The 21,093-nt window shown below is 58.3% G+C and overlaps 1 protein-coding gene across 2 annotated transcripts in view; it reads left to right on the top strand.

Moving 5' to 3' along the window:
* The first annotated feature begins 215 nt into the window (after window positions 1–215).
* CCDC85C (coiled-coil domain containing 85C) overlaps window positions 216–21,093 on the top strand; it is an 81,348-nt gene continuing 60,470 nt past the window's right edge. For both annotated transcript variants that reach the window (XM_057731120.1, XM_057731119.1), the window contains exon 1: window positions 216–1,435. In XM_057731120.1, the coding sequence (XP_057587103.1) occupies window positions 637–1,435 (799 nt within the window). In that variant the 5' untranslated portion in view covers window positions 216–636. The remainder of the gene's footprint in view (window positions 1,436–21,093) is intronic.

Here is a 21,093-nt window from a genome sequence, read left to right as displayed (position 1 = left end):
GCGCCCTGTAGCCCTGGGATTGGCGGAGGCCGCGTCCTCCGGGCGCAGAAACTTGAACCGCGGGGAGGGGGGGTCGGCAGCCCGGCGGGTGGACTGTACCATCTCCGCGGAGTCCCCCGCTTGCGCCCCGCCCCTCCTACACACCCCCGAAGAGGCCCAATCGGACGGGCGCGGAGGCGGGACCAGTGCTCAAGCGCGCCTCTGGCAGGGCGCCGGGCCGGCGGGCGCAAGGCGCGGGGGGACGTGGGGGCAGCGCCTCCGCCCGCCTGCTCGCTCCCCCCGGAGGCGGGGCCGGGCCGCGGCGCCCCGCCCCTCCCCGCCTGGAGTGGGCGGGGCGGCTGGGGAGCCGGAGCTGGGCCGGGGGCGGGCCTCCTCCTGCTTCTCCCGAGCCCGGAGAGCGCCCGGCACTGCGGCCGCCGACGCAGCAGCGGTCCCAGCTCGCCGAGCGTCGAGACGCGCGGGTTCCCGGGCGGCCCGGGCGGGCGCTGCGCGAGGGCGCGCGAGGCGGCGCGGGGCAGGCCGCACGCACCCCCGGTTCGCCTCCCGCCCGCGCGCGCGGACCGGCCCAGCGCAGCCCCGGCACGGGGAGCGCCGGCCGGGCGAGGGCGCGGGCGATGCCGCGGTGACGGCCCCGCCATGGCGAAGCCCCCGGCGGCGGCGGCGGCGGCGGCGGCGGCGTCGGAGGAGCTGAGCCAGGTGCCGGACGAGGAGCTGCTGCGCTGGAGCAAGGAGGAGCTGGCGCGGCGGCTGCGGCGCGCCGAGGGCGAGAAGGTGGGCCTCATGCTGGAGCACGGCGGCCTGATGCGCGACGTGAACCGGCGGCTGCAGCAGCACCTGCTGGAGATCCGCGGCCTCAAGGACGTGAACCAGCGGCTGCAGGACGACAACCAGGAGCTGCGCGAGCTCTGCTGCTTCCTCGACGACGACCGGCAGAAGGGGCGCAAGCTGGCGCGGGAGTGGCAGCGCTTCGGGCGCCACGCGGCCGGCGCCGTGTGGCACGAGGTGGCCCGCTCGCAGCAGAAGCTGCGCGAGCTCGAGGTGCGCCAGGAGGCCCTGCTGCGTGAGAACCTGGAGCTCAAGGAGCTGGTGCTGCTGCTGGACGAGGAGCGCGCGGCGCTGGCTGGGGGCGCGGGCGGCGCGGGCGGCGGCGGCGGCGGCGGCGCCGGCTCCCGCAGCTCCATCGACAGCCAGGCCAGCCTGAGCGGGCCGCTGGCGGGCGGCGCGGCTGGCGCGGGGACCCGCGACGTGGGCGACGGCAGCAGCACGTCGAGCGCCGGCAGCGGCGGCAGCCCCGACCACCACCACCACGTCCCGCCCCCGCTGCTGCCGCCCGGGCCGCACAAGGCCCCCGACGGCAAGGCTGTCGCCACGCGCAGGTCTCTGGACGACCTGTCGGCGCCACCGCACCACCGAAGCATCCCCAACGGCCTGCACGGTAAGGACGGCACCTGCCTGGCGGCGCGGGGTCTCGGGCCCAGAGCTCCTTCCCCCGCGGGCGGCCGCCACTCCAGACCCCTCCTCCAGCTGGCATCCGGAGAGATCCCGAGCCCATCGGCAGCGGGGTTCTGGGTGGTGATTTTCTGGTTAAGCGATGGAGGTGTGTCCCCGCCCCGCTGAATCCGCAGCGCCCCGGGACCGCCAGACCCCAGAAAAGTTTCTCTTCTGCGGAGTGTATCAGTATCCGAGTCTGGCTCTCTAGGGCTCACTGGAAGTGCCGCATCCCTGCCTGGAAACCCTTGTCCGGGAGCGGGATGTTTTCAATGGAAAGCAAAAAAAAAATTTTTTTTTTGAAAGGCCCTTTGAGCAAAAATGAAATTTCCCCTCTTATTTGGAGCAGCAGGCAGCGCCAAACCTAAGCAGTGTTCACCTGTGTGCTAGGGCTGGAATTCCTCCTGGGCTTCTCCAAGCTGCCTGCCAGCTGGGAAGGAGCACAGGCAGCTGGGCCAGAGTACTCGGGGCTAAGAGCCTTCCTGGTTTGCTGTTTAGTCCTGCCTATCTCAGGGCCCAGGGACCTTTCTCAGCTGAGGCTCTGAGACTTTCGAGAGGAATATGGGCTTGGAGCGAATCCTGGCTCTTTGTCTCCACAGGCCTCAGTTTCCTTGTCTGTAGAATGGAGCCAGTAATCCCTACCTCTTGGGTTTGAGGTGGAGATAAAACCCTCTGAAGGGTTTGTAAACTGTTGGTCCCCTCACAGGAAGTGCCACGGTCGGCAGCGGCCAGGGTGTGGGTGGACCTTTGGCCTTAGGAAAGCCTAGCTACTGTCTTCCACACCCGTGTGACTGTTGGGCCCAGGGCAGAGGGCTCTGTTGGAGCAGAGCAGCCGGCCCCGATCCCAGGCCCTCGGATTTCCTTGCTGCCTCACTCCTCTCCCGCCTTCCTGTCCTTCCACATTTTTGGTGGCTTGGCTTCTACTTCTGGTGGCAGTTGCTGCTGCCTGAACTATTTGCCTGAAGGTGGAGATGAAACAGCCTTTTCTGGTTCTCTTTAAAGGCTCTCCTAGTTCAGAGCAAATGTATCTAGGCCTTAAATGACTGCTCTTCCCCTGAGTGACAGCCTGGGGGTGGGGTGGGGACGGGGCACACTCTTTTTGGTTTGGTGGCCAAGTGGCCTCTGCAGGTGCCTGGGAGTGGGGGCTGGGCTGGGAACTGGCCGGGGAGGTGGAGCGCTAGCTCAGCACACTTTTTCCTTTATTTACCTTCCCAGTCTGTGAGTTCAAGGCAGGACTAGGTTTAGAGGGATATTTTGTTACTGATTAGCAATCTAAGGCTACAACTTGGGTTTCTCTCCCTAACGCTGTATCCACCCCACCTCCCACCAGCAGGCTCCTTAAGGCCAGTGGGAGTAGCTCAGCCTTAGGTGGTTTTTAATCCCCTAGGGTTGCACCATCTGGGGAGTGAGGAGTCCCAGTCCCAGCCTCTCTGGCCTCACCTTCTGGGGGGCCTTGGGAGGGTCACATTTCTGTGCCTCGGTTTCCCCAAGCGCGGTATGAAGCGGGGGATTGCTGCAGTCCTGCCCGTGACTGGGAAATGAAATGTTTCTGGTTTTCAGCTGCGTCATCAGTGACACTTGGCGAGGGTGATTCTCTGCAGGGCACGGAAGTGCCAGAGTGTCAGAGCCTATTTGCAGAGAAGTTCTGTCATGTTTTGGACAGGGAGACGCGGACCCTGTCTGGCTCAGGGTTTTGCTGCCGCGGTGAGTGGAGCAGGAGTGGAGGACTGGACTCTACCTGAGGTTGCCACCCTGCTGGAGGCAGGTGGGGTGCAGCTGTAGGGTTTTCTGCAGGATCCATGCCCCCCCCGCCCCCCCAGTCCCACGCACACTCGGAACAGGACTGCCACAGATTTTGCGGCGGCAAAGCTTTGTGTTGGGGTGAAATGAACATTCAGCATTATTATTACAGATTTCAGTTATACGTGGGCTGCTGTCATTTGTCTCTGAAAGTCATGTGTGGCCTTGAGACGTTCTGCCAACAATATGAGTAGGATGCCTGGAAACGAGGAAAGGCCCATCTCTTAGAAACCGCCTTTCTGCACTTGCACCTGTAGTTTTGGTGGAGAGCAAGCTGGAGATGGGACAGATAATAGGCCTCAGCCTGGGTGGTGGTGAAAGTGGAGTCAGATACCAGGCTTGTGCCTCAGGTCCTTATCCCCATTTTTACGGCCAAGCAAGTAGAGGCTCAGAGAAGTTCTGAGCGTTTCCTGGGAGAGCAGCTGAGATTGAACTGTCTCCATCCCCGTTGCCTGGGTGGTGCCCCAGGGGTCCTCTACTGCTCAGGCCATGCGCTGGCTTGTGTCTTCGGCCCCGTTGTCATTTGGCTGATACTATCCCTGAGCAGACACTTCGGGCTCCCTATTCTTGATGCCTGACCCTTGTGTGCCCTCTTTCTCCCATCCTGGGAAGTGTCACTTCCTTATCAGTGACCACTGAGCCGATGGTTGATAACCCCATTACCCGGAGGGCTCAGACTGTCTCGTGTTCGAATCTCCACTCTTCCCTCTTTTCTGGGGCCAGTTACTTAACTGCCCTGAGCCTCTCTCTGCTCTTCTTCTGTAGAGTGGGGCAAAACCCAAGTGCCCCCTTTATCCCGGCACGCGGTGGGCCTCGACAGGTGTCAGAATCCTTGCCATGCCGATTTCTTCCAAGGCTCCTCATGAAAAAGAGCAGGACCAGTTGGGGGTTTGCCAAATAGACATCGGTGTTCTCTTTGAAACTCTGCTGTTTAGACAGACAGCTCGCTTGAATGTGCCTGAGCCAGTGTCTGGCTGCACCTGCTGATGGGTGCGGAACGGTGGCCCTGTGGTCCTCTCTTGGGAGCTACAGGGTACCTGCAGCCCTGCTGGGTGCCCTAAGGACCCTACGTGACTGTGGTGGGAGGTGGCCCATCTGTATTCCAGGCCGTCCCTGGCTGGGTCTGGGCCTGGTGGGCCTGTGAATGGGGATGCAGATAGGCCTTTCTCATGGTTATTTATTTATTTATTTATTTATGATAGCGGGCTGGGCTGACTAAAGACTGGACTGGGGTGCTCTTTGCTCAAATCCACTGAGGCAAACTGAGGCAGGTGAACCCCAAACATCAGAAAGTCAGGTTTGCCACTTTGAACTGACGCGATTTTCAAAGCAGTTTCTCCCCTCTCTTCCCCATCCTGTGTGTCCCACCTTCTTTCTCCCTTCCCCCCACATCCCCACTCACATCCATCCCAGTCCACCCATCACATGGCCTGGCCCGCTCCACTTTAGCTAATGTCCCGCAGCCTTTGTACGGGCCCTGTTTGCTTTTAAAAGTTTGGATTAAAAATTTGAGCTTCTCAAAACAAGATGGGTTTGTTCTCCTGCTTGTGTTTTTTTGTTGGTTTAAAGGGAGGATGGAGTGAGGGTGGTCTGGGCCTTTAAAAAAAGACAGAGCCTCTGGCCCTGAATAGGTCTTTTATGAGGGGCCTCTCAGCCCAGCAGCTTCAGGGCCGGACATTAAGGAGGCAGCTTTTCCTAAACCCAGCCAGGCCTGGGGGCAAAGGTTGGTGGAGACAATGGGGCAGGTTGAATAAGCCTTTTCCCCTCCCTCCCCGTCCTGACCCTGTCCATCCATCACAGGCCTTGGGGTCCCGAGCCCCCAGTGTCACATACCAAAGGAGTCTGTTGCTGAGGAGCTCACGGGCCGGTCACCAGGGCAGGGCCAAGGTGTGCTCAGCACGTCACCATTTACCACAGAGAGCATCCCAGCCCCAGCTCCATTCTGTTCAGAGCTCCCAAATGGTCCCATATTGCAGATGGGGAAACTGAGGCATGGAGAGGTGCGGTGACTTGCTCCCAGTCCCGTGGGCTGGTTGGAAGGGCTGGAGTCAGTCCAGGGGATCCGTCTTGGCCTCAGGGTCTGGGCCTGCTGCCCCTCTGGGCCAGGGCAGCCTGAGACTCCCACGGGAGGCCCCCACCAGCAGTGCAAGGCCTCCCAGAGCTTGGTCCTGGGCAGGGCCCCCGTGACCTGTAGGTGGATCCAGGCAGGGTGGGGCGGGAGCTCCTGGGGCGGGACCTGTATAGCAAAGGTGTGGCACCTCTTAGCCTCAGTCATGCTGCCCTGCTTCCTTGTGTGAAGTTCACTGCCCTGGAGATCTGTGGAACTGGGAAAGCGCAGGGCTCCCTGCGCCGAGTCCCTCCTCACAGCTTTCATTCCCTCGCTTCCCTGCCAGGCTGGCTTCCCTGTGCTGTCGTGGCCCCAGCAGACCCCTCACCCATAGCCTGGCCTCTGAGTTCTTAGAACACAAGCCTGATTTTGCATTGTTCCCGGAGCAGCGGAGATTAGCAAGGAACTCCTCTGCTGCTCAGAATCTGTGTTTTGCGCCCGCGGGGATTTTCCGCGCTTGTCATCAGCACAAGGAATTGAAAGCCTGGGACCCTGCTTGAGTTCCTGGACCTCTGTGGGCCTCTGTTTGCTCATCTGCAGAGCTACCCGCCTTTGGGTTGAGGGAGGGGGAGCGCAGTGCTGTGTGTAAACCCTGCAGCAGCGTGTGTGAGGCGGCAGCTTACTGCACCTCTAAGCCTCAGTTTCCTCATCTGGGTCCTGAGGGTGATACTACTCTGGTCTTAGAACTGAGCCCTAGAGGATGGGTTCAGTGGCCCTCCACGGTCACCTGGACCCCAGCAGACTTGCCTCCTCAGGGTGGGGATGGGGACCCCCTGACCCAGGCTCGTGAGGGGCCCTTGTACCCTCCCCATGTCAAAGCCAGTCCTTGTCTAGTAGGACGGAAGGAGGGTGGCTTTCCAGCAGCAGCAGAAGGTCTGCAGGTGGGTCTGGACCATGGGTGCCAAGAGCCCAGGGCCTGTGAGGTGTTCTCATGACATGTGGGGAGGCTCGGGGCCTGGAAGCCTCCCCATAAGAACAGAAAGATCCAGAATGTTGAGCTGGGAGAAGAAAAGCTTTGGGGCTGGAGAGCTGCTGTGAGGCAGGGAGGGCTGTCAGCCCAGGGGGTTCGTGCTGTGTGCAGCCCCCCAGGGTGGACCCCCAAAGTTCCAGCTGTTCAGACTTCAGCTCCCATAGACAAGAGTGGCCCAGGAGGACTAGGGTGCCTTTGTAGGTGGGGAGCTCCCCGTCAGGGGAGGCATGCAAGCACAAGGCATCCCTGAAGCCACTGTGATGGGGCACCCAGACAGCTGGCCATCTGGTTGTGTGAGTACAGAGCAGTGAGTAGAGAACAGTCCAGAGCTGGGCGGGCGGGCGTGGCTGGGCTGTTGAGAGAATTCGCCCTCCAAGCAGGAAGGAAAACAGGAGCAGACGTTTATTGAGTGGTTACTCAGTCGAGTCCTGAGTGCCTCGTGCGGTGATTCATGTAGCTGGGCTTGTGTAGGGGGGTTCTGGAGCATTAACCTGGGGTCTGTCGTGGTGGGGGCTGAGCTGGGGGCAGCGGGGCAGGAAGCTTGGGGCCTCCGGGGAGGTCGTAGCAGTGACCGTGGTCATGGGAGAGACCCTTCTCTGAGGGTTCTCAGACCACGCCTGTCTGCCCCAGCACCCTGGCTCCAGCCCCTGTCTGCCTCCTTGTGACTCCTGACCTCGGGGGTCAGGAGGTCAGTCCTGAGCTGTTGCGGGGCTCAGGTAGAGCAGCACCTGTGCGTGACACACTCTGTGTCTCTGCTGCCTCACGGTACTTGCCCACAGAATAGTCACACCCACGCCTACAACCTGGGTGCCTGGGATCCGGGCAGGGAGCGCTCTGGGATTTCAGCGCTGAGAAGGAGGCAGTTCCCATCTCCCTGGAGCAAGGGGATGAGGGCATCCCAGTGGCTTTCCCAGAGCCTGGCGACAGAGGAACAGACTTGTCTGCGAAAGGGAGGTAATGCTGCTTTGATCATGAGCAGGCAGGAATGGTCCCCCTCTTCCCAGGTGCCCAGAGCTGGTCACTGTCACATTTCCCCTCTTGCTGTCCTCTACTGCCACAGGCCAGCAGGGGCAGGTGGGTGGAGGGTTATAGGGCAGGTCTGGAGCTGGGTCAGTTCCCTGGTGATGGATCCTGCCTGCTCTTGAACAAGTCACTGTTGGTCTCCTCTCTCTGGGGAGCAGGGAAGAAAGATCAGGAGTTTTATTGATTCGCCTGTAAGTGTTCTTGGGGTCACCCTGTGTATAACGTTTAAACAGAAGTGTGGAACATCATTTAACCAAAGCAGAGGCCAGGGGCCCTGGGGAGTAGGTGAGGGTCTGTTTCCCTTTCCTCCTTCCTGCTTCCCCATTGGTCAGAGACCTTCGTCATTTGTTATTTCCTGAATTCAAAGATGGGCTTTCCCCTGCTCTGTTGCAGTGCGGGGTGCATCTTAGAATCAGCGTGTGTGTTTACTGCAGGGTCTTCCCCTCCCTTACTCTGGAAAATCGGGCATCTGTGACTGATGGTATCTTAGAGTGGAGGAAATGCCATGCCTGGGAAAGCCGGAAACCTCTGAGCAAACTGCCCAAGGCCCTAAAGGCACTCAGAGGAGACTTGGCAGGGAAGGGGGACCCGCCCCGGGCTTGGCCACACCCGTGCTGAGATGATGCACTGGGGTCCCCGTTTCTGCTGAGGAAAAGGCTCAGGGCAGTGAGGCAAGTCACATCAGGTCGTGTGGGGGTGGGGAGAGGCCGTCCACATGTTGCTGCCGCCTGCGCCTGCCTGTGCCCCCCTGCTCCCCGTGTGACTCTTCAATCAAGCCCCTTTCCCTCTCAGAAAGTGCCCTGGTTTGGCTCTCAACCTCTTCAGGTGTGCCGGGAGCCCAGCGGAGGGGGTGGTGGAGTTGGGAGCTGAGATGGGCCTGGGAGGCAGAGCAGGTCAGTACAAGCAGAGGAGAGCAGGGAAGAGGCCAGGCGGAAGGCACGGCTGCGGCACAGGCACACCTGGCTCCGTGGGGTGACAGGTGACTGGGCAGTGCCGGGTAGGTGGGGTCCGTGGTGCCCCTGCCTCTGTGCCTGCATCTCCCTGAGGTCCCTGGGCTGGGCTTTTCTAGCTGTGAGCGGTTCCAGCTGTGACCTTCTCTGAGCGTTTTCTTGCAGTTATCTGTTAGAGGTGCACTCAGAAACGGGTGCTTTTACATAGCCCATCTCCTCCTTTTCCCCTGAACCTCACTTAATACATACACGGGTGGCCCCATCAGCTGTTAGGGTCCCCACATCTGGGGCTTTGAGGGCACGGGTGTGCCCCCCAGGGCTGTTCTGTGGGCTGGACAACACAGGCAGAACCTGCAGCTTAAGTCCACTCATGACCTGACCTAATGCAAGCCCCTTCCCCTCTCTGGGTCCTCATTTGCCCATCTGTAAAATGGGAAGCTTGGATGGGCCGTGCCAAGGGCACCAGAGACCCCAGCATCCTCTAGCCCCTACACCTGGCAGAGCCACAAGGAAAGGGCTACCTGCCCTGCCCATCCTGTCTCTTGTCGTTGCCTTTGTGGTCAGGTCTCTTGCCCGGTGGCTGGTCCTCAGCTTGGGGCAGGTCTGGGTGGTGGCTGTGCTGTGGCTGCCGTGACACACAGGCCCTGCTCTGTCCAGCGCTGGCTGAGGCCGAGACCCCTGGCTGGCCAGCCTGTCCTCGTGAGGGGCCGTGGTGACAACCCTGGTGGAATTACCTGCCTCTGCCATCTGATCACCTCCTGCAGGACTGGGTGACGGGTTCGGTGCTAAAGGCGAGCGCCAGGCTCTGGTTCCCTGGCGTGGGGTTGCCAGGGACAAGGCCACCTGTTCTGGACTTCCGCCATTTGCTGTTCTGCCTCCCCCCAAGTCCCTAACCTTCCCCAGGGCGGGGTCCAGTCTTCCTGGCACATGGCGGGCACTCAGTACATGTCAGGGTGAGGAATGGGCAGCCTGGAGGCACTGGGCGAGGTTTCCCTCTTGCTTTGAACCTGACAGTGGTCGAGCCACTTTGGCCACCTGCCTTTCTTTTTTCACTTGTTCCATGTGGCACCAGATGGCCTTCAGCTACTTCAAAACAAACAAACAGACCGACCGCCTACCCCCAGGATGGTGACTTGTACCTCTTGCTGCCCCTCCTCCTCCCAACTTCCCTGTTTCCTTTTAACAATCGCTAAAAAATACACGTTTGCTTTTATCAGTGATTTCCAACCTTGGCAGCATATTAGATACCCTCTTGGGGAACTTTAAAAAACGCCAGTGCCTGGACGGGCCCCCAGAGATGGGCCCAGTTGGTCCCGAGGCTCCCGTGGTTGTAGAAACTCCTGGGAGTTCTCCTGGGCAGCAGAGCTCCTCTGAAAGTCTCTGGGTAGGAAGCTGCTGGGCCTGCGGGCCACTCAAGCTGGAGATGGCCCATCAGCAGGTCAGCCAGAGGCAAGGACACAGCCCCACACCAGGGCATCACGGAGCCTGGCCTGTGGGGCAGGGAGGCTGGTGTCAGCTCACGTTAGCCGTGAGGGTGGAGCAGGCCCCATGTGTATTGTCCCTCGCCGACATTTGCCACACGGATGCCCAGGGAGCTGGCTTTGGTTTGCCCGGTGGGGCGTGGAAAGCTAGGTTAGAACATGGGCTTGCATTTCCTGAGCACCTACCCCAGCTCTGGACACAGTCCGGTTTGCTCTCCGAGCTCCCTGCCGTGGGCGCTAGAATAGACTCTCAGGCATCAGCAGGGAGGCGCCGCCTTTGCCACCCCTGTTGTGGACGCTGGGCCGCCCCTGACGGGGTGGGGCCTTTTAAGGCTGCAGTCGAAAGGGGACAGAGGCAAGGCAGGGCCAGTGGTACCCAGACAGCAGCTCGGGAGAGGAGCCGACCCATTTCCAAAAATAGTCCATCCACTGTCAGGGGAAGCATCTCTTTGTCTTCCCAGATCTGTCTTCCCGTCCGCTCCCGGGTTGTAAGGCAAGAAGGAGGCATGCTCTTGTCTTGGAATCAGAGGCTCTGGGAGCCACCCCCCTACGGCCCCCCACAAGGGCCCGATTGTGCGGTGGCCCTGAATGCGCCCGCCTGTCACGGAGTGCTCAGCACCGGCTCCTCTCCCTAATGAGCCCGCTCTGGGAGTGGCCCTTTGTGGCAGGTTCCGGCCACACTGCCTGTGCCAGGGCTCTCAGAAGGCTCGATTTCCCGGCCGCTTCACATCTCTTGGAGCTGATGGGACAATGGGAGGCTCCCGCCCTGCCCTTTCTCCTTTTTTTCTGTGCTTTCTGTATTTTCTGGGATGTGCACGCACCACTTTTATACAGGACAGAAAATTAAACAGCAGGTTTCTCCCTTTCTCAGCACCTTCTGTCCTGGGGGGGGGGGGGTCCCAGCTCCCTTCGCCTTTAGAGCCCCTCCCGTGGGACCTCCCCCCACCATTGTCTCTCTCCTCTTGTTCCTGGGTCTCTCCAGGCTCATTCCCCTGCAAACAGTCTCATGTTTCCTAGTCCAGAGCAGTAAACAAAATCTTCTCCCTTCTGTTTTCCTGCCCCCGGCTCCCTCCCTTCCCCACCCTGTACTCCCAGGAGTGCCAGAGGCCCAGCCCACCTTCCCAGCACAGCTCCTTGGCCCCTGGCAGTCCTGGGCCCCGGGAAAGGCAGCTCCAGCGTAGTCCAGTGGCATCTTCTCATCCTGACCTCTCGGTTGTGTTTGATGCCGGTTCTGGGATTGTATTCTAGCACAGGGAGGTGTGCTAGTCACCCCCGACATCCCTGACAGCAGCTTCTGGCTCTTTCTAGCTGCTTCCTGCCTGTGCTGGGAAGCATTACTTCCAGGCTAAGCCTCCAGTCTTTCTCTACCTCTTGCTCCTGACCTGGAGGCCCAGCTGTCCAGTGTCCTCCTGGTCACCATCCTGCTGACTCTGTGCCCTCTGAGTCTGGGCCCCTTGGTCTCACCTACGCGCCTGTACTCTCTGCCTAATGGGTAGCAACTCCTGGCTCTAGCCCTGAGCTGCCCACTAGCCACAAGAGGCTGTTTCAATTGAATTTAATTAGGATTAAGTAACATGAGTGTTTCAGTTTCTGAGCTGCCCTTAGCCCCTTGCAAGTGTTTCGCACCTTGCTGTCCGTGCAGAAAAGGAACATCTTCCGTCATTCCGGAGAGTTCTGTCGGCAGCGCTGATCTGGGCAACTCCTCGCTGGGCCATGCCCTTGCGCTTGTGCACAGAAGGAAGCTCTGTGAGCACCTCTCCCTCCCTGCCAGGCTCCGTGCACGACTTGAGAGTCTGCTTGCCTCGCAGGCCCACACCAGGCCCTTAAGGTTTCTGCTGGCAGGAAGTGCCCTTTCGTCCCTCCTGCACCCACTGAGTTCCCACCCTTCCTGTGAGGCTTAGGTCTGCCCTTAGAGATGGACAGTCACGGCAGCCTTCGTCCACTCGGCGTCTGTAGGAGCCTCGAGCCAGGCTCTTGCTGGTTGTCCTGTAGCCGTGGATGCCACTCCCGCTGGTGGCCTCTTGTGTGGCTTCACACATACGTGTAGGAAACCCAAGCCCAAGGGGCCACAGGGCTCCAGGAGGCTGCAGAGGTCTCCCCTGCAGGGCCCGGCCCCCTGCTCGCAGCCACCAGCTCCTTATCCTCAAAATGAGGCCAAGAGGCCTGCAGGATTAGAAAACAAAGAAAATGACTTTTCAGACGGTGGGGTGAGGTGGGGTAGGGTTGCAGGGGAGTGGACACAGGCCGTCCCCTCCCTCTCCTCCCTCCCCTCCAAGCGGGGAGCATCCTGGGGAGATTGCAGACCTGCCCCTCCGGTCACCAGCTCTGAGTGTGGTCCCCTTCTGCCTTGCATGCGTGGCTGTGCTGGGCAGCAGGCATTCTCGCTGTTTCAGGGTTAAATGAGCTGCGGGTCCCGCTGCCGGTCGTTTCGCCCGCTGGTCCCTGGGGGATGAAGACCTTACACACCACACCTGGGGCTCTGGCTCTGGGCTTGGCCCCGCTGACTATTGCCCTTCCTGTGCCCTTGAGCCCACTGTTGTGTGTGTGTGTGTGTGGGGGGGGGTCAGGGCAACAGATGAGATCACAGCAAAGGGCTCCCCCATGCCCTCTCCCCCTCACCCCTTTGAGGGTCTGGTGAGGCACTGGCTTGGCCCTGGGAAGAGGGGCTAATATGCAGGCTTCCCTGACCTTGGGGGCCAGGAGGGTCCGAGGAGAGCCTCTTCTAAGTCATCTTACTCTGGAAGAGCAGTTGGTGGTGGGAGCCGTGGTGGGTTGGGGGATCCTTGGTGTCAGCTCCCTGGTGGTCTCCGGCACCCCTACAACTGCTGGGCCCCCACTGTCCTGTCGCTGCCCCTCCTCTCCTGAGGGCATTTCCTGGCCTGGGGCCAAGGGTTTCCTATGATTCCTGCTCCAGCCCTGCCTGCAGCCCCGCCCCGCCTGTGGGAACCACTCACTGACCCCGAGTGTAGTCAGGAGGCCCTGGGGATGCTCCCTGCCCTCCCTCCAACGTCCCCGCCCTGGAGGGTGGTCCCCAGCACCGTGCTGTGTTCACCTTGCCTCTGTCCCCGCAGAGTCCTCAATCCCTGTCCCCCGAGTTAAGACTTCATTCCCGTGAGCGCCGGCCTGGTTGTGGGCAATGTGATCCGCTCCCACGTGTGTGGGGCTGAAACGTTATAACGGTAATGCTGGCTGAAAAGACCCCTTGTTTTTGGTGCAACCCAAACTCATGAGCAGAAAAGTGGTGGTGGGGGGTGGCCGGCCCGCTGAGTCTCCCCTCCTGCACAGGTGGGGTCACTGGAACCTCCTGGCCTGGGGCTTTATTTTGGGGCTGTGACAGGAATGAGACACCAGGTCAGCTCAGCCTCCTCTGGTCCCTCAGCAGACCCTGCTGCTTCAAGGTCAGCTGTGCCCTGTCCTGCGCTGACCTTCACTGGACCCACGCTCCGTGGTCTCCTTAACCTGGGCATGACTGGCTTTGGGGAGCCCTGGGTACCCAACATGACTGTATACTCATGCAATTTCTCAGAGGTGGAGAGTGGTCTGTGGCCCAGGAAAGACCCAGAACCACAGTGGGAGGGGTAATGAAACCCTTCCCTAAAGCCTTTTTAAAAATTAAAAAAAAAAAAAATTTATATATGTATGTTTAAAAATTTTTGTTCAGTTTCTTTTTTTAAACTTTTACTGAAATATAGTTGATTTACAATGTTGTGTTTCAGGTGTACAGCAAAGTGATTCAGTTGTACATATGTATAAAAATACATATTTCTTTTTTATGTTTTCTTCCATTATAGGTGATTACAAGATATTGAGTATAGTTTCCTGTGCTGTATAATAGGTCCCTGTTGGCAGTCTATTTTATGTATAGTAGTGTGTATATTTTAATCCCAAACTCCTAATTTATCCTTCCCCCTCTTCCTCTTTGGTGACTGTAAGTTTGTTTTCTATGTCTGTCTATTTCTATTTTGTAAACAAGTTCATTTTTTTTTTTTTTTTAGATTCCACATATAAGTGATATCATATGATAATTTTCTTTCTCTTTTTTCACTTAGTATGATGATCCCTAGGTCCGTCCATGTTGCTGCAAATGACATTATTTTTTTATGGCTGAGTACTATTGCATGGTATTTGTATATATACTGCATCTTTACCCATCCTCTATCTATGGACATTTAGGTTGCTCCCCCTGAAGCGTTTGAAAAATAGAAATGAATGAGCTTATTAGCGCACGCACCTAGCCAGGAGGCTCCATGCAGGACCCAGAGAGTGAAATCTAAAAGCAGTCTTGGTTTGAGCCTGTGGTCTGATGGGTTTGGATGTTGAGCTCGGACTCACACCCACCCCACCCTCCGTCCTCAGAAGTCACAGCTCTTGCTCCTTTTTCCTGAAGTTGTCTGTATTCACGTGAGGGTTTAGAGTTGGGTAGGTGTTTCCATGTACATCTTTGCTTCCTGGACTTTGCGTGTTGCTTCTTTTCTGTCTCGTTTTCCTGGGCCTCAGTTTACCCAGCTGGGAGATGAGGAAGTTGGACCAGGTCCATGGGGGCTCACGACCCTGGAGGAACTTGAGAAAGTCCGAGATGCCGGGTCCTCCCTGGGTATCAGCCTTGCCCTCGTGGCTGTTCCTGGCCTGGCTCCTCGTCCCCATGCAGTTGAACCAGTGTCTTTGGGGCTTTTTTCCCATGTGACATTCCTGCCTCTCTGGGGCTTTCAGGATCCAGGGTGGCCCAGTTTCTGACCTCAGGCCCTCACCTTCCACCCAGGTGGGGGACTGATCTGACCTGGAACCGGAAAGCGGTGGCCAGGAGGGATCGCTTGCTGCCCTCCCCCATCCTACCCACCGAGGCTTCGCTTTCCAAACCCCTCCCCGCCAAGGTGCCTGTGCCAACTCCCCGCGGCCGTGGGCACAGCAGCCAGTACCAGCAGGAGCCGAATGAAAGTGGGAACGTCTTCTAATTTCCTCTTTTGAATTGTGACCTTGATCCTTTGTCCCCCCTCCTACAGACCAGGCCTCTGGTGACTTCTGAATAGGTCTGCAGGCTCCCTTTTCTCTGGCTGAAAATACGTGCGTTCGTGCCTCATTTGCCTTAATGAAAATGGCAGGCTGAGGGCGCTGGGGGAGGCCTGGGGGCGAGGAGATGGCGATTTGGAGAGCGGACCGAGGGCCCAGCGGCCACCCTATCCCTCTGACTCTGAAAGCTGCTACTTCACTCGCGTGCCGGCTGCTGGCTCAGCCTCCTGGGTGCCAGTGGGGCAGGGCGGCTTTGGGGGGAGGAGGGAGTCCTGCATCCAGGGGAGGATGGTCACAAGGGGAGAATGGGGTCTAGGAGGCCTCAGGGGGTGTGCGGGGGGCTTCGGGTCAGGGGTGGCCCAGGGGAGATGGAAGGGACGCCGGACTGGGTTCTCTGCACTCCTCACGAGGTGGACAGGGAGGGTGACGTGGCTTTGTTATTCGTGTGGTGGACATTTCTGAGGCCGTCCGTGGTGCAGGCCTCCCGGCCAGAGGGACCGCCTGCCGCTGCGTCCTGTTTCCACACCTGGGAGTGAGCCTGCGGGAGGAGGGCTGATGGGCAGGTGGGGACGGGCAGGGAACCCTCAAGTGCACCTGCCCAGCAGCGCAGTTCACTCGGGCGCCCAGCCTTCAGGCCTGCATCTGTCCACCACACCGGGCCCTCGGCTGGTGCAGTTTGGCCGGGGAGCCCCTCTGGTAGGGGAGCGGTGAGCTACCGTCTGACCTCGTTGAGGCCTTTCCCCCTCCCCTCCACCAGCTCTGCTTTGTCACCAGTGAAGCAGACCCTTGGGTGAGGGATCTCGAAGGCCACTCCATCGCGGGGTGGAATAAGTCCACATACGCCATTCTTGACTTTTTTCCTTTCTAACAAATAAGGAAACCAACATGAGACTTAGTTCTGATCATTCGCATCAGCACCGAGGCTGTTTTCGGTCATGATTCGTAGGGGATGAGGGGGAGAAGGTCTTGGAAGGGAAGGGAGGGTGACGCAAGGCAGTGGGGGGTGTCGGGGCCGAGGGAGTTCTGCTCTGAACCGCTGGGCCCTGGCCTCCTGCAAAGCAGGTGGCTGCCTCGGGTAACACGTACGTCCTTGTTGCTGTCTTTAGAGTTTATCCTTTTAGTACCTTGGGTGGCGTGCGGTGTCCAGCAGGCCCAGGAAGGGAATTTATGGGGAAGGGGAGGTCCCAGTGGGAGGCTGCCCTGCTGGGAGAAGGTGATGCGGCCGGGCCAGGATCTTGGCCCCTGCTCTGCCTGTACCTGTCCTGTTGGGGCCATCCCTCCTACCCTACCCACAGGAGCATGCAGGACCCTAGGTCAGAGAGGCAGGGACCCTCCAGAGCTCTGGAGGTTTGCCTGTGGCTGCAGGGCTTAGCTGTGGCACACCAGCCCTGAGGCCGTCTGGTATGATCTGGGGACCTGGACTGACGGCAGCAAGGGTGGCGGAAGGGCCAGTGGGGGCTGGGGCGGGGGGCTGGTGGAGGGGGTGCCCCGCTGGCATGTCGCCGTTCCTCTCTATGTCCCGAGCGGCTCAGACAAGGAGATGCTTGTGAGCAGGACAGTGATGAGTTGGCATCTGGAAATGATGCCTCATTACAGAGCTTGCTTTCTAAAAATGCGTGCATTTATCATGAAGGGCCGTCAGGAGGAGGCGTCCTCGGGGCTGCTGGGGCCCGGGTGTGGGGACGGGGAGCTGGCACGGCCCCCTGGCACAGATGAGGAAATGCAGTCCCCAGACCCATGGGATTTCACAGGTGCTTCCCCCCCCACCCCTGTCCTCAGTTTCCTGCCTGTATACTGGGGGCAGAGTGGGGGTTTTGGTGGTTCGTCTCAGCTCTGTGCTGTGCGGTCTTGAGCAGAGCGCCGCCAGCTGTGAGGGGTGGTAGGGGCGGATGGGACCCAGGCCCCCGGTGCCCACGGACCACTGTGTCCCTCCCCGGGGGCTGCTGGCCCCTGCCTGGGAGACAGAAGGGGTTTGGTGTCTCTCTGAGTTGGCGTGTGTGTGTGTGTGTGTGTGTGTGTGGTGGGCAGTTTTCTCTAGGATCCCTGGAGGAGAGTCAGGGGCCTGGTTCTGGCGGCAGCCTGTCCTGGACCCTCTCCTTGGGTCTCAACTGTAAGGGGCCCTTGAGGTCCCCCAGTCCTGTCTGTATCTGGGCCTTAGAGTCACGTTGGAGCATGATTACCACTTGGTCTGAGTGCCACCCAAGGCAGGCAGGGGCCACCGGGAAAGAAAGACCTGCCCAGAGTAGGATGGTCCTCCCTGCAGGGAGGAGGAAGGAGGCCCCGGGGCGGCTGGCCTGGCCCCTGTCCCCGTGCCCTGAGCACGGCCACCTCCCAGCCTCCCACCTGAGGTCCAGGGGAGAGGGGCTCTGGCATCTCACACACCCCACCGCCCACTGCTGTGCTTGGCCAAGGCCAACTGGCCAGGCGAGTCCCAGCTGAGGCTGTGATTCAGTTACCTGGCTGGCACCAGGTGCCACCTGATAGGGTTTAAATGGAGGGTCCTGGGCTCTGGTTGTGGATCCACCTGTGTGAAGCCAGGTAAGTCACACAAACTCATGTGCCTCACTTTTCCGCCTCTTTTAGGTGGAGTGACCCCATCCGGTTCAGCTTAGGGCTGTTGAGGATAGACCATGGTGCCTGCATAGTAACAGCAGTAGCGATGGTAGGAGCAGTAATAGCCCAAGGGTGCTCGGTGCCGTCTACATACCCACTCCTTTAACCTTCGCGAAGCGCAGGCGCCTCTGTTTTCCCCACTGGATGGGAGCAGTAAGTGGAGGCCCAGAGAGGTTAGGCAGCCCAGGTCCAGGGGAGAAAGGGGCAGAGCGGGGCCTGGCTCTGGGCCTGTGTCCCTAACCATGACCCTGCACTGCCCGTCTTCACAAGCTGCATCGTTCCCATCAATGCATTTTCTTCTCCTAAAACAACCGCCTGTTTATTATAGAAAATTTAGAAAAATAATCACCTTGGGTCCCAGCACCCAGACGGCCTCTGTGTACCAGTGCGACGTGGCCAGCGGGATATTGTCAGTAATCGGTGCGTTTTCTCACTTCCCGTGGGAGGACTGGCTGTTGGAATGGGTGCATTTAAGAGACAGTCAGGAACATTCTAATTCCGAGTGCGATTTTTCTCCTCTCTGTGGGCAGTGGGGCAGTTCGTGGACTTGAAACTTGCACATCAGTAAAACACTCATTCTGGAATTTCTTGGCTCCAAAGCCCCGCAGGATTTACGTTTTCACAGCATCTCTCCTGGTGCATCACATGCCCCAGTCTGGGGACACACAGCCCCCTCTCGCAAGCTGGAGCTCAGCCTTCCAAATTTTTCTTGGGGTCCTCTGACAGAAGTTCTGGGGGGCTAGAATGTCTGCTGATGTGCAAACCCCACTGGGTGTGGGGAGCGGGGCAGCCCGTCCTGGTCTGGACTCTGTGGGTGGGAGTGTGTGGGGGGCAGGGTGAGGAGCTCTGGAAGTCTTTCCCAATAAACATGGTGTCTGGCTGGGGGTGGGGGACGCCTCCAGTTGCCGTCTCACCCGGTCCAGTCTCGCCTGGTCCTTTCAGGCTGCATGCTCCAACCCCCTGGGGTTTATCCTGGTGGAGATGCAGAGTTTTGCCCAACCCTAAATAATCCTTTGCTTATTATGTGCTCGTCATGGGAGGCTTGGAAGATACTCGGAGATTCAACGTGGAAATTTGAAAATCATCTGTAATCCTACCCTCTGGAGAGAACAGATATTAACATTTTGTTCCTTTCCTAAAGGAGGAAATGCTGGGTGGAAAGGAAGGTCTGTACACACTTTCTGTTAACTTTTTTTTTTTAAAACAAGATATTGAATATAGTTCTCTGTGCTATACAGTAGGTCCTTGTTGTTTATTTTATATATAGTAGTATATATCTGTTAATCCCAAATTCCTAATTTATCCCTCCCCTCTTTTCCCCTTTGGTAACCATAAATTTGTTTTCTATGTGAGCCTGCAAATAATACCATTTGCAGCAACATAGATGAACCTAGAGATGATCATACTAAGTGAAGTAAGTCAGACAGACAAATACCATATCACTTACATGTGGAATGTAAAAAAAATGATACAAATGAACTTGTATACAAAACAGAAGTAGACTCACAAATGTGGAAAACAAACTCCGTTAACTTTTTATTTTGAAATAAGTATAGACCCACGAGGTGTTGCAGTTGTAGCTCAGAGGGCTCCTGTGTGCCCTTCCCCCATCTACCCCCCCCCCCCCGTGCCCCGCCCCGTGGTGACATCCTCGTGAGAACAGGGCATTACTGAAACCAGGACAATGACATCAGCACCATGCAGTGACCAGACCTCAGACCCTCCCTCTGATGGCACCTGTCTCTCTGTGCTCTCGTTCCTGTGTGTGTGGAGAGTTTTATGAGCTCTTGCCACATGTATAGAGTTGTTATACACACTTTTTAAAATAAATGTTACTGTTTAGAACCACTTTTAGATTTACAGAAGCGCTGAGAAGATGGCAGAGGAAAGTTCCCATAAGCCCTGCGCGGGGTTCCCTTGTTGCTCACTTCTTCCAATGGTATCGATACATTTGTTACACTTCACAATTACAGTAGTGATGCCTGAGTGTTTATAACTAGGGTCCACACGGCCACATTTCCTCAGCTTTACCCTAACATCCTCCTTCTGTTCAGGATCCTATCTAAACATGCTTTTTAAAAAGCAGTTTTGGCCGTGTTATATTCCAGTTTATAGTCCCAGCTCTTTTCCCCCGGGAGCATGTTGAGAATATCTTTTTTTTTGTTTTGAATTTTATTGATGTATTGCTGATTTACAAGGTTGTGTTGAGAGGATCTTATCAAAGCATCACTGGCAGTTCTTACACGTCAGTTTGAGTGACCCCCAGCTGGTCCCATCTTGTGGGCGTCCCTGCCAGGACCTTCAGAAGGGGTACTGTGCTCCCCTTGGCTTCTTTGGTCACGTCAGCCCCCTGCCCACCCTCACCCCCCTGCAACAAGGTGGTCTGAGGGGCAGGCCTGGCACCCCTTCCTCATTAGGTAGGGCAGCTCTGGGGGCACACAGGCCTCTCCTAGGGTCCCCCTGGGTCCCTAGACTGGATGAGGTCATGCAGGAGGGCAAAGTGTGACAGCGGGGTGGTGTGGGGTGGAGGAGAAGGTTGGGGCCAGCTCTGCCCGCCATGGCACTGTGATCCTGGGTGAGTCCCGCCGCCTGCGTACGACCAGGCAGCCCAGCCATCCCTTGGATTAGAGTAGCCACTCACATCCCGGGTGGTTTCCGAAGGGTCGTTGGTCCCCACCCGCTTCGTGGCCTTTCCAGGCAAGGCCGAGAGCAGCTGGGCCCGCTGACAGGATGTTTCTCCACAAGCCCATTGAGAAATCCCTCTGGAAATCCTCCTTTGGCCCTGGTGCAGGCAGGCGAGAGAATTGAGGACAATAGGACCACAAAACAAAAGGCAATTGTTGGTCAGGGTCAGTGGACGCCCCGGGCCAGAGCAGACCAACCATCAGGCAGGTCATTGGATTTCTGCCCACCAGGGGGGTGGCCTCGAAGGCGGGGAGTCAGGCCCCAGGCCTGAGGCTCCACACTGCGTGCTGTAGTGCTAGGAGTTTAAATTTGGGGCCCTGTGCTTTGCAGGAGGTACTGACACGCAGTGGGTCTGCCTGGTTCAGTGTGGTGTGGTCCGTGGCCAGCTCCCACCTTGCCCAGGCCTTTGCCTCGCCGAGCGCGTGGTTTATGGTAGACACGTGCCACGGTGAGCCTGGGTCTGTGATCTCCAGGAGTGAGGCGCTCCTGCCACGCTCCGACGGTGCTGGTGCTGGGACTTCATCCCCCAGGCCCACCTCTGCTCCAGTGTTCTGGGGCCAGCCTCCCAGGTGGCCTCCCTGACTCCAAGGTCTCCATCTCCAGCCCTCACCCTGCTCTTCCAGAATGTTCTTCCGAAACACTTTGCGCCCAACCCACAGGGACCCTAAGCCTCAGCATCAAGTCCAGGCTCCTGGGAGCAAAGTTGGAGGTGCTTTGTGATCTGACCCTGACTCCTTTTCCATGCCTCTCTCCCATCATCTTCCAGAAGCTTCTGTGACACCGGGCCAGTAGCAGTTCCTGAATGCCATCCAGGCATTTCCACGCCCCCTGCCTTTTCCCTGACTGTCTCCTCCACCTCCAATCCCCTTCCCATCCCTTCCCTTCCCGCCACTCGTTTGGAAAATCCTGCTTGTTTGCAAGCTGTGGCTGAAATGCCACCCCCTCTTTCTACATTTCCAGCCCCCCCGC

This window comes from Hippopotamus amphibius, chromosome 4 (genome assembly GCF_030028045.1).
Source record: "Hippopotamus amphibius kiboko isolate mHipAmp2 chromosome 4, mHipAmp2.hap2, whole genome shotgun sequence".
Taxonomy (NCBI): domain Eukaryota; kingdom Metazoa; phylum Chordata; class Mammalia; order Artiodactyla; family Hippopotamidae; genus Hippopotamus; species Hippopotamus amphibius.
This window is presented reverse-complemented; position numbering and strand designations above follow the sequence as displayed.